The following is a 15,229-nucleotide window of genomic DNA, read 5'->3' as shown; positions in this document are numbered from 1 at the left end:
GATGCATCACTCCTGAGCTTGGAGGAGGTGACCCTTGAATATTAGCCAGCTGTCTTGGGGCCCTCTTCCCTCCAAGGCTTTGTCCCATGGTATTCTACCAGGCAGGTCTCTGAAGAGGCCAAAGTCTGCTCTGCTCAAGGAGAGCTCAGGGTAGTGAGCTTGCTGTGTGCCCTCCTCGCTGCCCTGAGGATCTTGAACTCCACCATTTTGTGGTCACTGCAGCCAAGGCTGCCCTCGAGCTTCACATTCCCCACCAGCCCCTCCTTGTTGGTGAGAACATGGTCCAGCATGGCACCTCTCCTCGTGGGCTCCTCTGTCACTTGGAGAAGGAAGTTATCATCAAAGTGTTCCAGGAACATCCTGGATTGCTTGTGCCCTACTGTGTTGTCCCTCCAACGGGTATCAGGGTGGTTGAGGTCCCCCATGAGGACCAGGGCTTGTGAACGTGAGGCTGCTCCTGTCTGTCTGTAGAGGGCTTCATCTGCTCGGTCTCCGTGGTTGGGTGGCCTGTAGCAGACCCCCGCTCGGTTGTGCTGACCCAGCTGTTTGTGGGGTCACGCTCTGAACTGCATGAAGGAAATCACTTGGTTTAAAATAACATTCATTTTGGTGGAGAATGACCTATTGCTGTCATTTTGTCCAAGTTTCCCTACCAGAGTTTAATTACTGCAAAATGTACTACTATTTTTTTATTTTTTAAAGAAAATAGTGTATTCTGAGGAACCCCCCCTTCCTATCAATGGATGAAGGTGAAGGAGACTGTTGCAGCGGTTAGAGAGCTGAGCTGAATTCTCTCCATTTTCATAGCATGACCTAGGAATACAATAAAATATAAACCCCATATAGAACATTAGGATTTTTATTACAAATAGTTTGTGAATACTTGTTTCGTTAATAATTTTGAATGAATTTAACGCGAAAGAAACTACGTTAACTTGTCTGGAGGTTGGCGACGCACAGCTTCGTGTAACAGATTCTGAAAGGAGAAGCAGCAGCGGAAGTTTCTCCGATTGGCTTCTTCGTAACACCGCAAAGGCCTTGGCAAACAAACAAATCAAACCCAAAAACCTGTGGACTTGCAGGCCCTGAGGACCTCGGGGTCTTTGGGCGGACACCAAAACTCGATGTTTTCGCAGTACGTTGTCTTACATGTTCGCTCAACAACAATCTTGTTTCTTCTTCTTAGATTTTGAATTCCCAAATAACAGATACTGGCAGGTATGTCTGCGTTGTGGAAAACATAGCTGGGAGTGCCAAAAAGTATTTTAACCTGAACGTTCACGGTGAGTGCAGTACTCCATCGTTTCCTGATTGTCTTCTTTCAAACGTTTGTTTAATTGAATGTGTGAATTTTAGCAGAGCGCTTGGGCACAGACTTAGCTGTGTGCATGCAAGGCGTCTTACCGGGCGTGATGGACAGTCTGACGTACCAGAAGTGAAATACAAGTTTAACGAACCTCGGCAGCGCCTGGCTGTCGATGCCACGTGGCTTTAGCTCCTTCTATGTATTCCACATAGGTGGAAATTAGTATCGAGGGAGCCTTGTGTAGCGGCTGTGTGCGTGCGCTGGGTAGGGGTTGCTAAGCCCTGAAACCGTGAGTTACAAACAGGTCGGATTATAGTCTGGTTTTTATACGATCATAAAATGCATTTTCCAAGGAAAGTAAAGGTTAGAAAGCATTAAACAAAGAGATAGGACGTTGTAAAAGCTTAACTTTTTAAAAATTTACTGTTTAAGATTTCTTTCTGTTCTCTATTTTTTGTTTCGTTGTGGAGTTAAAATAGGGTTAAAATAAATTTTGGACTTCAGCATCACAAGTCTGTAATACAGTCAAGAAACTAAGACATTTCCCATTATTTAAAAAAACGGTCTCTCCACCACCTTCCCTTACTTCTCCTGATAGCTTCAGAAAACCAGGATATCTTTAATTAACGTCTCAGGGTAAACCCTAACTTGGCCTTTTATTTCTGCCCGCTCTTCATCCCACCGCTTTGAGCTTTCCATTCTGAATTGAAGATCAAATACCCCACAAAATCATCTGCACAATTACGTGTTTAAACCTTCCAGGGAACACTGGCAGCTACATCTTTATCTGCTTTCACAGTCTGATTTGGCGACATACCACATCTTCTCCATGTGATCAGTCTCCTTTTTCACATCCTTTTTAGCTAGCTAATAATTTGTGTTACGTAGAGACAAGTGCTGCTTTCTCTTGCTTAAATGCAGCACCGGCATCCAAGGAATTTGATGATTCAGGTTATTACATACAGAAGAAATAAATTTGTTTCACATTGACACATGCAGCAAATTGACATACAAAATTAAACAAATTTATAGTGCTTTTTTCTACTCAGTAAAAAAAATTAGCCAAAAGTATTGTTGTCATGGGAAAAATTTGCTCTGGAGTCATTCTCGGAGGAGTTATTTTCTTTTAGTGGAGTCTATCCAGCTTTGCTGAGTTTTGTTTTTCTTGACATTTGTGTTTAAATTTAAACTTCTTGTCTTTAAAATATTTGTTTATAATGTCTATAGTCTAATCCCATTATTTTAACAGAAATATTTGCATGAAGCTTCAATTCTAGCTCAACGTTATTACCAGTTTAGGTCTGTTAATCTCTGATTGCAGTTTCATTTGAAAAATTAGACTATAGGACCACCCAGGGAGAAGCACTGACGAAAGTGCTTTATCACTAAACATTTGTCAGTGTCAAAAAAAGGTTATTTGCCAGCATTTTTATATGTTTCTAATGGAACTGCTTTCATGAATTTAAAGAAAATATTAAACAAGATTCTCTTTAATCAGTTGAAAAATTCACTTCTTGTCTCAAAGGTGAGTAATAAAACTAAAATAAAACCTTCTAAAACGCCGAAAATAAGCATCCAGGTTTAAAATCTCAACCTCTAACCTTAATATATAACAAATAGGCAATTTTCACACTGAACAGTGAAATCGAGCCCATTGCTGCGTCCGTGCTCAGATTACCTGTGGCGCATTTGTGAGTGGTTTGCACACACCATGAAGGCTGCAGAATTTGAAACGTACCTTCTATATAGTTTAAGCAAAATCCATTAAACGATAGCTCCGATTCGGCCCTGTATATTTAATTACCCTCTGGCTTGCTCTGCCAATAATCACATCTGTGGGAAAGTAACTGTAAAAGTAAATAAATACAAATAACTGTAAAATGTCATCAGATCAGAATTCTGCGTGTCTTCTAGTGAACCATTTTACCCTTATTATCAGGGAAATAACCTTCAGTTATTATTCCAAGCTGAAAAATATGGACTGAATTCACCCATTCACATTGACTCCTCTCGTTTCTGCAGTGCCACGGAGGAGCAATAAACTTGGCTTAATGACCGCTTTGTGTCGTTCAAGTGACAGAAAGCAGCTGGAGTATTTCTAGTGGATATGGCCCAAAATACTTGAACATTTCTGTCTTTGAAGAAGAGGATTCCATGTGTTCTTTGGAATGAATTTTTCCACCCAATAGAGCCAAGAACATGCTTTTGCTTTCCTCTTAAGTGTTTTATATATCCACGCTGCAAAAACACGGAAACGAAAACTTGGGGTTTATTAAAAGGAAGAGATTTACAGTTATTTCATTTTAAATAGTTCTTGTAGAAAGGTCAGATGTCAAAATATCCTTGTATTTAAACATACTGGGACTTGTAAGCTTAAAAAGGCACCCCTTAGAGCAACGCTGGCCTGCCAGAATTTTAAATTGCTTAGCTCACTATTAAACAACAGGTTTGTCTGGTTAACAAAAGAACTCAGGACTGTATCAGAAGGAATCATTTTTAGTTCACTATGATGAGAAAATGGACTATTTCAGAAAGAATAGGAGCAATACAACGTCCGGAAGAAATGACGTGTAGTCATCCTATATATCCCGACAAGGTAAATTTAAAGCTGTCCTGCCTTACGTAGCAAACGTCCCGTGAGTACAGCATTTGAAGATCGATAGTGCATTAGTCAGGAGCTGCAGGATCTCTTAGAGGTTAATTAGCCTTCCCGAATCCCAAGCACAGAAGGACTGCAGCTGAAATCAGTGATGGCTTTTGTGAATTATAGGAACAGGAATGACCGTTAGGTTGACTTCAGTCATATTTCCAGATACATCCAAAAAAGCGGCGGATCCATTCATAGGATGATGTGAAAGACTTTTGCAACTTGACCCTTTGGCAAAACTCAGCGATTCAGCTTTATTTTAGTAAATCAGGATCTTGTGGAATATTGTTTGTTGGCGCTATGATGATACTATTAATGTATTTCTCTCGGCAGTTCCTCCAAGTGTTGTTGGTACTAATCCTGAGAATTTGACTGTGGTGGTGAATAATTTCATCTCTCTGACTTGTGAGGTCACTGGCTTTCCACCTCCTGATCTCAGCTGGCTCAAGAACGGAAAACCTATCAGTTCGAATACCAACACTTTTATTGTGCCTGGTGAGGAATCTCAGCTATTTCCCCAGCCTTTGAACTCAACTTCTGTCGGTTTTGTCTTGATAAGAGCGATGGCCATTATTTATGGAGCCAATATGTTCTTAGTGTTGCTCCCGTGAGTAGACAAGACGCTTGACCTACTGTGTTTAATAATTTCTTGGCTCTTGGGTGCGTTCACTTGTAAAGAAAACTGGCTCAGACTGAACGCACTGAAATAAACTGTGTGGAGAAGACTAGAGGGCAAGCCACGTAGCAGAGGTGCTCAGATACAGGTATTGATTAAAGTTGAGTCCCTTTGAGCCGCCTTTCAAAGAAATGATCAGAAATTGTGATGGAGGCTAAGTTAAATCCTGCTGGCTTAGATGACAAAAAGTAAAAACCTTCCCACTGGCTTCGGTGGGAAACTCGATCAACCCTGCCGAACTCCGAGGAAGAAATCCTTGTGTTCCGAGGTCTCCTTAGCCATTTGAAGCTCCTCACTGAATAAGGACCATGAGTGGCATTTCTGCTCCTGCTGCTTACCTTCAGCCCCGGCTATGAAGTGAAGATCGCTTGCTGCGTTGCTCACTTCTGTCTTGCTGGTATTACGTGAGCAGGGGCTGTGTTACAGCACGGACCTGGAAATTGCTGGATGGCTGTAGAGGCGTCTGTGGAGATGGGTAGTGTAGGCACGGGCACTGAGTAGCGTCACGGATGGACACAGGTGAGAGTGGGCTAGTGACAGAGCTAAGTGGAAAGGGCATAGTTGGGTTAGGAGCCAGCAGTTAGCAGCTGCAAAAGAAACAGGTCTGAAAGGAGTAGAATCATAGAATCATTAAGGTTGGAAAAGACCTCTAAGATCATCAAGTCCAACCATCAATTAGTAAGCTCGGCCCACAAATACAATTAACAGCACTAATGAAATTTACCCTAAAATGTTTGTTCTCTTGGCTGGATTTTTTTTTTAAGGATTAATAAACCTTAAAAAGCAAGGACAATGCAGTGCCTTTTTGAATCTGAGGTTAATTTTGTGCCTGTGCTCAGTCTGTTGGACCTGCGATTTTAAAATAGCATTTGAGGTTGATACAATGACCACGGAATAAATCTCAAGCCTTCTCTCTCTGCTCCAGGTGCTCGGACTCTGCAGATTCCTCGAGCCAAACTACCTGATGATGGCGAATATACTTGTATTGCCAGAAACCAAGCTGGGGAAAGTCAGAAGAAGAGCTTCCTAACTGTCCTTGGTTTGTTTTTTACAGTTTTCTGAAATAGTATCTATTGCTTCAAAATTGCAGTGTTTTGTATTTATTTTTATTAGGTTGTTTTCTGCCTTCTCACAAAACAAAGGCAGAAATAACTCTGAGCTTCTTCTACAGTGCCCCCAAGCATCAAAGACCACAGCGGGACCTCGCTGACAGTGCTGAACGTGAGAGTGGGCACGCCGGTGGTGTTAGAGTGTGAATCCAACGCTATTCCACCACCAGTCATCACCTGGTACAAGAACAGGCGCCTGATTTCAGAGTCTGCGAACGTGGAGATCTTAGCAGACGGGCAAACGTTACGAATCAAGGGTGCAGAGGTAGGCCAGGGTGCGGGGTGCTCTATCTGCCGCTGCTCCGCTACTGTTAGGCAGTTTTTTGCTCTTTATTGGTGTGTTCTACTAGGAGATGTATTTGCTGAAGGCCTTTCATTCTGTGAAAAGGACCTTGAGTTGGCAGAGGCAAAGGCTGTTAATATCTCTAAGCTGTAGCTTCAAACTAAGACTCCATAATGAGGTTTTTTTAATTTATTTTTATTTTAGGTTTCTGACACGGGCCAATATGTGTGCAAAGCCATAAATATTGCAGGGCGAGATGATAAAAATTTCCATCTTAATGTTTATGGTGAGCATACTCTGCATGACCTGCGGTAGTTGTTATAATGCCATAGACATGGTAGAGTAGACAATTCAAAACCAGTTTACAAAAATACTTGGTGACCAAACGATTCTCCTTGCTTCCATTCAATTTATAGTGCCACCAAATATAGAAGGCCCTGAACAAGAGTCGGTCAATGAAACTATCAGTAATCCTGTTACCTTTGTGTGTGATGCTACTGGAATTCCTCCACCAACCTTGTTATGGCTTAAGAACGGCAAGCCGATAGGTAACGTTCTCTCACGCTCTTTTCTGCTCTGTTTTCCCCCTCTTTGGGGCACCACTGTGCTATTTGCTGTCTATTTTTTGTTACTTCTTCATCCGTCTCTAGACAGACTCTTATGTTAACTGATTGGAATCTGTCTTTTGTTTTGTTTTGAAATTTTGATGGAAAAATTTCTCAAGACGCATTTGCTCTCTGGGGCCTGCTTTGGAATGACTACTTGTTTACATATTTTTCAGAAAACTCCGATTCTCTTGAAGTTCATATTTTATCTGGTGGAAGCAAACTTCAGATTGCTCGCTCTCAGCTTTTAGACAGTGGGACCTACACGTGTATTGCCTCAAATGTAGAGGGGAAAGCTCAGAAAAGTTATGTGCTTTCCATTCAAGGTAAGGCATGAGAGTGCAGTGGGCAGAACTGGTTAATCATCGGTTGAGTGTGACACTGTGTCTGTACCAGAGACACTGAGATGACATAAAGATGTAGAAAAGTGGAGAATTCGGACCGTTATTTCTGTCATCCCCAACCAGGGGGGAACAGTGGCGAGAGGATTACAGACTGGTAGTGTATACCAGAAAATTGTGTGAAAAAGAATATGCTTAACCTCTGACGGTAGGAGAACCTGACAGCAATCGGGAAGGCTGTGTGTGGGCTGCTGATCGCATCCTTCCTCCTGCCGAGCACTGAAGCTACGAGGGTTGGTTGAGTGTGGAGCACCACACAGAGGTGGTTTCAGATGCAGTGATACCTCTTGCTTTTTTTGCCATAGCAAATAGAAAGAGATAGCAAAGAAATACTGGCAGAATTTCCTTACGGTTCTTTTTTCCTGCTCAAATAAAAACCCCTTATTTGTTATGGAATTGCCTCCTGCCTCCCTGCACATCACCCTTTACGCTGCAGTCACCTTTCTTTTCCTCTCTTCCTAACGACTCATCCCCATTAATTGCGCTAGTTCCCTCCCGCGTCCCATAAGATGCTTATGGTACAGTATCTCCAGCTTTCTGCCGTGGGCCCTTCCCATGCCGGTGGTTGCTGGTTGAGGAAAGGGCAGCATCGGCTGTGAGCTGGACATCAGGAGACCAAACAGAACCAGTAACTCTTGGTCAGAGTGATTGTTCCTGAGGGATGCTGGTTTTTGTGTGTCCCCCAGCCTGCCAGCTTCCCCCAAGTTTAGGAATTGAATATAGAATCGTAGAATCATAGAATCACAGACTGGTTTGGGTTGGAAGGGACCTTGAAGATCATCCAGTTCCACCCCCCTGCTGCGGGCAGGGACACCCTCCACTAGCCCAGGTTGCCCAAAGCCTCGTACCAAGCTGTTTGTTTGATCAAATGTGACTGAAATTACTTGAAGTGCTCAAAACTTATTAGTGGGACTGCACGTCTTGACTTGGTGGATAGCACGACTGTCATCGTTGTTCTTTAGGAGAACAGGCTAAAACTGGCTGCTGTCTGTTAACAGGAACGTGATGGTCTCGATGCACAGAGCGTTTGCCTGCGCCCAGCACGTGCTCAGGAGTTAGAGGCGTTTAGTTGTTACAGTGCATTGAGATGTTTAATGAAATGGGATTTTGGCGTTACTGCGTACGTGAGCGTTGTTCGAGCAGCTAACTGCAGATATTAAATACAATGGCAAAGACATGTTTTTATAATTTTGTAAATTAGCTGTTTTAAGGGATGATTGAAGTGGCTTTGAATTAATCTTTGCAGAACCCCCTCTAGAAACGATATAATCTTATACTAGACTTGAATGGAGGTACTGCAATAAACACTCGTACTCGTGAGCTACTGCAATGTAACTTTTTATAGTTTAGATTATGTTTCTGCTGATGAATCTCCTCTTCCCTCCATCATGCACTTCCAGTTCCTCCTAATATCGTTGGCTCTGAGATGCCTGGCGAGGTCAGCGTCCTCCTGGGAGAAAGCATCCAGCTCGTCTGCAGCGCCAACGGAGTGCCCACGCCTGCTATGCAGTGGCTTAAAGATGGGAAAAGGATTGCCAGTGACGATGTGGAAAGAATAAGGCGAGCAAAAATAAGCATTCTCTTCTTGTATAATTTTAAACCTCAGAGGGCCCTAAGGAGGGAGTGGGAAGAGGGCCTGAGGCTTAGCTTAGACAGGTTAAGAACATCACCTCCCTCTTTAGCGTCTATAAATCAAGTATACTTTGTTACTACTTCGTTGTGGGGTTTTTTTTTTTTCTGACATAAGTATATGATATTTATTTCTTTCTCGGTTAATAAGTTCCATTAAAGTTCATCAGATTCATAACAGTTCATTAAGGTCATTAAGTTCCTTTGGAGGGGAACGATCTGAGAAATGAAAACATTTTACTCTTGATGCTTTTCATTATGGGTTCTTCAGAAGCCTGGTTGGAATTGAATCCTAATACAAGGTCAAAGAGGCCAGCTCCAGGAAAAACTTCCTAGCCGATCTCTAATAATAATATTTTGCAAAAAACGATGGTTCTCTCGCCGAATCCCCAAGAGGGTAGAGGTAGTTGATTTAAATGTACCAAACTGACTGTTTATTTGCCAGGTCATAGGAATACGTAAACAAACTCGCTGTGTTTTCTGACCTTCCTTGTAGAGTGACTCCGGATGGCAGCACATTAAACATTCTCAGAGCTCTCAGTTCCGATACAGGAAAATACACGTGTGTGGCAACTAACCCCGCAGGAGAGGAAGACCGCATCTTCAACTTGAACGTATATGGTGAGTTTTCACAGACGTGAAACTGAAATCCGGTCCATAATCCTATCTTGTGAGCGCTCCCCAGAGAGGGCCAAGAAATGAATGCCTGTCTTCCGTGTAATGCTGCATGCATGTGTTTCCAATTTCATGTACTGTAGATATCACAGTATATTACACAGGATGTTCTGACAATGACAAAACGATTAAAATCGCTGTTAAATATGGTTTGGGATGAACCGAAATTAATTCCTTTGGTGTATTTCATAATAGAGGAATTCTGCTTGCGGTGATTTATTTTTTTCCTTCTTGTAGAGAAAGATACACTTGGGGCTGATTTGCTATGATACTGCTTTTTTGTTGTATTAGTTTATCCTCACTAATTCCAATCGAAGTACATCAGCTAAAACCGGAGTAGTAGGGTAGGGAACTAATAGTTAAAGGTCCCTCCTCCCCTGAGAAAGAGTTTATTTAGAGTTTAGAAGAAAAAGGATGGAGTTTTGGATGAAATTCTTCTGTCGCGCAATTTGACGGACAGAGGAGAGCGAGCCTAACTCTTCTTTAGCAGTGTAGAGAGCGGACGTTTGAATTTGTGGAAAATGTGTTCATGAAGTAAAATGACTAGTGTGAAAGAGGGGAGAGTTCCGCCCAGGCAGCGTGTCACAGCGGCGCAAGTGTCTGTCCCAGTTATACAGAGGCTCAGAATCCAATGGAACACGAGCAGAGCAGCAGGAGATGACTTTGCTGTAATAAACAGCAGTCCTGAATGACCACAGCAGATCTTTGGGGGACAGAATGGCACTACGCAACAGTGGAGACTTCTTTGGTCGGTTTGTATGGGTTGAGGTTCAAGCAGTAACCAACTTGAAGAGTCTCAGCTGTGCAACTCTCATGGTGCGTGGTGGGATCTTAAGTCAGCCGAGCTTGGAGCTGCGTGTGGCTGGGACTTCTTTATAGAGCGAGTCCCCTCTTGCCCCCAAGACCAGGGCTTTCAAACCGACGTGTGAGACCAGAAAGCCCAAAAGCAGTTCTGTTAGAATAATCAGCCAGAATACTTAACCAGGCATTTTGAAATTTTCTGTGTTTCAAAATGAAGTCAGCATATATGTCTAGAAGTTAATTAACCTTCCTCCTGTGTGATTCTGGCTTTCGCTTTATTTAAGATTTATTGAAGTAGGTACGTTTGAGTGGCAGCAAACTGCCAATCCAGCCCCTCTAAGCCTTGACCACTTGCTCCTTCCCGCATTGTCATTCTCTCCCCATGAGCTTCAGGCTCTGAGCTCCCTCTTGTTTGTCACAGCCTGAAAAATCAGAGAGGTAATTCTACTATCATTCTAAAGTGATTTTTAAATATGTAAATGGATACTTATTAGTGCTCGATATTATTGTTAGAGGATTTACTGTTTCGAAGAATGGAGATCTTCTCGTTGAATCGCCTGTGGGGCATTCGGTGCAGGATTTCCTGCAAGGTAACACATGTGGAATGACTTTTAGAGCCAATTTTCATATCTTCCTTTTCAACATTTACGATATGTAGTTCCTCCAACAATAGCCAATAACAAAGATGAACCAGAGGACCTCACTGCCCTTTTGGACACCTCCCTAAATATTGAATGTACTGCTACTGGAACCCCACCACCACAGATAAACTGGCTGAAGAATGGCCTTCCTCTGTCTGTCTCCTCGCAGATCAGGCTGCTGGCAGCTGGGCAAGTTCTCAGGTTGGTTTTCACCTCTTTTAACTAGCTGAGTTTTCCGTTCTTTTTTGCTATATCAGCATAATTCTACTAGTATTTTTGGAAGCAAGAATAAAACGTGATTCAAACCATGCCATAATAATGTATTCAATCTACAGCTTGCTTAAAATGATTTTTCTCTTTAGACTTGCCCGAGTGCAGGTATCTGATACTGGCGTGTACACTTGTGTAGCATCTAACAGGGCTGGAGTGGACAACAAACATTACAACCTTCAAGTTTTTGGTGAGTTTCTCTGAAATGCTTTATGTAGAGAATCTTAGTTCTTCATTTCTGAAAACTGAATATTCGATTCAGTTAGATTTCTTAAATCTAACATTCAGTTTTCTTTCTTGCCAACACAAAGTTGCAGACAGCCACAATCTATCTTATGTGGATAATCATTAGGGAAACATTAATTTTTCACTATGTTTTGTTAATGGGAAGTGTTTAACCCTAGAAGAGTCCCTACTTGAATTGGCACCCATAATGTGTCGCAGGTTTTTTAGAAAGCAGAATAATGTACAATTTGTAAGTGAATTTTAACACATGTTGCAAACACAGATGTAAGTGGGGAAATGCAAAAAGGTAGCTGCATTCCAACTGCTTTGGATTCGGAATGAACACCCGGGTTGTACTCTGCGTGAATGGGATCTTTGTTTCTCGGCAGTCCCGCCAAGCTTGGATAACGCGGGAGGAACAGAGGATGTGACTGTAGTAAGAGGCAGTGCAGCCTCCATGAAGTGTCTTACCGATGGCACTCCTGCCCCCACTATGTCCTGGTTTAAAAACAGACAGCCTTTAAACCTCGGAGCTCACCTGACCTCAAGTAACCAAGGAATGGTCCTTCATTTTGTACGAGCGGAGACTGGTGACGCCGGCAAATACACTTGTGTGGCGTCCAATGAAGCTGGAGATACCAGCAAGCACTTTTCCCTGAAAGTGCTGGGTAAGTGTTAATCTTTCAGCTGAACAAAATGCGAGCGGTAAATGTGTATCTGCTCAGGACAACAACGAAAAAAAGCTCTAGGGATAAGGGGTATTTTCAAGAAAGATTCGCTGTGATAAATACAAGCAACAAGGAAGTGGAAGATACCTAAAGATGTGTGCATGTGTAATACAGGGTATATTTTTTTCCCTGCTGTTTCAGGAGTACTGAAATGTGCTATAATTAATACTAAACTAATTTACAAAGTAATTTGGTTTAAGTGAATAACTTTGGCTAGTGGAAATTCAGCTTGACAGGATGATAGCAGAGCTGAAGGTACAACGGCTAAAAGGCTAATAAAAATCTTCACTGATATTATATGGTATATTTAACCTGGGATTATGAAAACATTTTCTAACTCGTAATTCCAACTCATAAAATATGCAGATTAATAGACAGAGGCAGATGGAAATTACGTGAGACACTCGATGAGTTCATGACACAGCCAGTAATAACGCTGATGTAGACTAACTCTACAAACTCTAGCCACAGGGCTGTGTAGCACGTTTTGTAGGCTTTTTGAGTCAATAAAGAACTGGAATGTTCTTCCTTCCACAGAGCCGCCTCGCATCAATGGTTCAGATCAACCGGAAGAGCTCTCTGTCATCGTTAACAACCCTCTCGAACTCCTCTGCATCTCTTCTGGCATTCCAGTCCCCAAAATCTCATGGATGAAGGATGGGCGCCCGCTTCTGCAGAATGATAATGTTCATGTCCTGAGAGAAGTCCTTCGAATAACCAGCGCTCAGGTACGGGATTTCTTTCCCGGTAAGCTCAGTTTTGCAAACCCTAGAGGAGTGCGCAGAGCTGCCTGCTCTTAGAACCATCCCACGAGACGTCCTAAAAAGCCTCTGTAAAATCATCCACCTGCGTTTGTGGTTGGAAAATAGATTTTTCAGCCTTGCCTTGGAGTTTCCTATGCAGAGCAAGCAGTAGTATTATGGGTTGAGAGTGCCCAAGCACTTCTGCCTCTTCAGAGCATTGTTACTTCAAGTTCATTTCAGAGGTCTGTAATTTTTTTTTATTTATTGGTGCTTCTTGTTACAAAGCGGAACGATCAATGCTGGGGACTCATCTTTTTCTGGGGTTATTTCCGGATTTGGTCTGTGTCTGTAATCTGTCCTTGTGCATTTCCTACCTATTAGACTCTTGTCACTATCTCTTGCTTTTCTTCTTTCATGTTTTATAGTTCCTCCTCAGCCTTTCTTCTCTTCCCGTTAGCTCGGAGTTTCCTAATCTCCGTTTGCTTCTCCCCTGGATAAGCCATAGATTGCAGAGAGAAGCTGCATTTGCAGTCATCTGTGTGCAAGTTAAGAAAAAAAGCCATAAAGGCAGCAGAAAGACTTCCAGATGAATTTAGACAGTAAGAGTCCAGGGAAAAATAACCTTTAAAAACCCGCACCGCTGAACTAAGGCCGTGTTCAGCTGTGGACAGCCAGACTGAAAATCACCCAAGAGAAGTGGGACAGGGCTCGGTCTTTACAATGAAGCGTTGACAGGAAGGAGAAAGCATAAAGGTAGTAATGAGTATGTGTGCGCAGAAAGATTTCCTTAGTACCCAGAACTGACCCTTGCTTAGCTGGATACCTGTAGGCAGTTCCGTCTTTATTGATTACCTGTTGCAAAAAGCATCACAAGGGGAAGGGTTCTTGCTGGAGACACATTATCCAGAGAGATTTTATGGGATCCTGCAACTCCTAAGCCATCTCTGTACAATCCCACCATGGTAAAATGAAGTTTTCAAGAACTGTATTAATTTCTTTTCGGGCATGCCTTATCTATTGTGTTTGTGTCAAAGTGCTGCCTGTTGTGTGTTACCGTCAGTGTTTGTATTTCAGTTTTTCTGAATTCTCCCCATATTCTGAGGTTTCTGCTGAAGGTTTTGTGTTTCTAGGTGGAGGACACGGGAAGATACACGTGTTTGGCATCTAGCCCAGCAGGAGATGATGACAAGGAATATTTAGTAAGAGTGCATGGTAAGTTTAATTTAGGAGAAAAAATTATTCCTTCAAACCTTCGTCCTAAGGGACGTATCGGTATCTCATTTAACAAGTTACGTATTACTAAAGAAGAAATATTACATGTTTTGAGAAAGTGATACTGCACCATATGATCACAACTGACATTTCTGACTAAGGGTAACTATTCTGAACGTGCTACACGATTAAAAGGGAAAGCTCCACCAGATGCAACTGATTTCTGTTATAATGCCAAGTCTGATATTTTGACGACGTGGAGGGTTATAGATGGCAGTATTCAGTTGCACTGAGTTTATTGTGCTTACTGAAAAAGGATGGGATGTATAGTCGTACCTGTGATCAGCTTAGCTTTTCAGTAGGAAAAGATAAGAAATGTATTTAGAAATGAATGCGTAAAGTGTCATGACAATTAAAGAAGTATAAATGGGACTTCTGCAGTTCTAGAACGTGCCTTGGCTTTCCCCTCGAAGATGATAGCTTCCATGCTTATTGACGAACAGTTCATGGAACTTCAGTGATCTCTGCTCCGTCTGGCTTCAGTGCTGGTACCCTCACTGAGAGCGGGCTTGACATTGATTTCTGTCACAGCAGTTTTCAGTGTGTGAGTTAGCACACAGGTTCACCAGTTAAGCAAAAGTGATATATTTAACACGGATATTGAAAAGTAGAACTACTTAATGGCACTGTACCTTTGCGCTTATTTTAAACTTAAGAAATAAATGGGAAATTGTCAATGAATGATTGTAACGGTAGCTCATACGTTTGGTGTTTATTTTTTTTTTTTTCCTTAATTTTTGTAACAGTTCCTCCTAACATTGCTGGTACTGGTGGTCCACAGGACCTCACCGTGTTGCAGAACAGACAAGTTATACTGGAATGCAAGTCAGATGCTGTCCCACCTCCGACAATCTCCTGGCTTAAAAATGGAGAACTTTTAGAGGTATAGTGGTTACGTTATTCATACTAGTCTTTTTGCTCCCATTATTTTTTACACACAGTGCTTGAGGTTTCTTATTCCGCTCGCTCGCCCCTCCAGTGCAGTCCAAGTTACGGTGCCTTGAATTCAAGAGAAGCTGAGTAGCCCCAGTACAAATACAGTTAGTCCTAAATGAGTACCTGAAGCTAGCAAGCATGTGAAGTGGCCATCCCGCTGTTACTTGTTCTTTTTTCCTTTAGGGGGATCCCTTGCTCCTCCTGGATCCTCTGAACAATGCTAGAAGCCTTCGGTATACTCCTGAATGGCTTCCCAGGAAAGGTAGCTGAGAAAAGACTACA

General features: G+C 42.3%; 1 protein-coding gene across 4 annotated transcripts in view; it reads left to right on the top strand.

Annotated features, from left to right (window-relative positions):
• The window catches only part of HMCN1 (hemicentin 1), a 204,855-nt gene that overhangs the window by 149,928 nt on the left and 39,698 nt on the right, over window positions 1-15,229 (top strand). For all 4 annotated transcript variants that reach the window (XM_054833523.1, XM_054833524.1, XM_054833525.1 and 1 more), the window contains 15 exons: window positions 1,187-1,283; window positions 4,287-4,448; window positions 5,555-5,668; window positions 5,801-6,003; window positions 6,226-6,307; window positions 6,438-6,569; window positions 6,803-6,952; window positions 8,428-8,587; window positions 9,153-9,277; window positions 10,791-10,974; window positions 11,136-11,233; window positions 11,658-11,936; window positions 12,534-12,724; window positions 13,870-13,951; window positions 14,758-14,894. In XM_054833523.1, coding sequence (XP_054689498.1) covers window positions 1,187-1,283; window positions 4,287-4,448; window positions 5,555-5,668; window positions 5,801-6,003; window positions 6,226-6,307; window positions 6,438-6,569; window positions 6,803-6,952; window positions 8,428-8,587; window positions 9,153-9,277; window positions 10,791-10,974; window positions 11,136-11,233; window positions 11,658-11,936; window positions 12,534-12,724; window positions 13,870-13,951; window positions 14,758-14,894 — 2,196 coding nt within the window. The remainder of the gene's footprint in view (window positions 1-1,186; window positions 1,284-4,286; window positions 4,449-5,554; window positions 5,669-5,800; window positions 6,004-6,225; window positions 6,308-6,437; window positions 6,570-6,802; window positions 6,953-8,427; window positions 8,588-9,152; window positions 9,278-10,790; window positions 10,975-11,135; window positions 11,234-11,657; window positions 11,937-12,533; window positions 12,725-13,869; window positions 13,952-14,757; window positions 14,895-15,229) is intronic.

The sequence above is a fragment of the Grus americana genome, chromosome 8 (assembly GCF_028858705.1).
Source record: "Grus americana isolate bGruAme1 chromosome 8, bGruAme1.mat, whole genome shotgun sequence".
NCBI classification, from domain to species: Eukaryota; Metazoa; Chordata; class Aves; order Gruiformes; family Gruidae; genus Grus; species Grus americana.
Note: the sequence above shows the minus strand (reverse complement) of the source record. Positions and strands in the feature narration are given on the sequence as shown.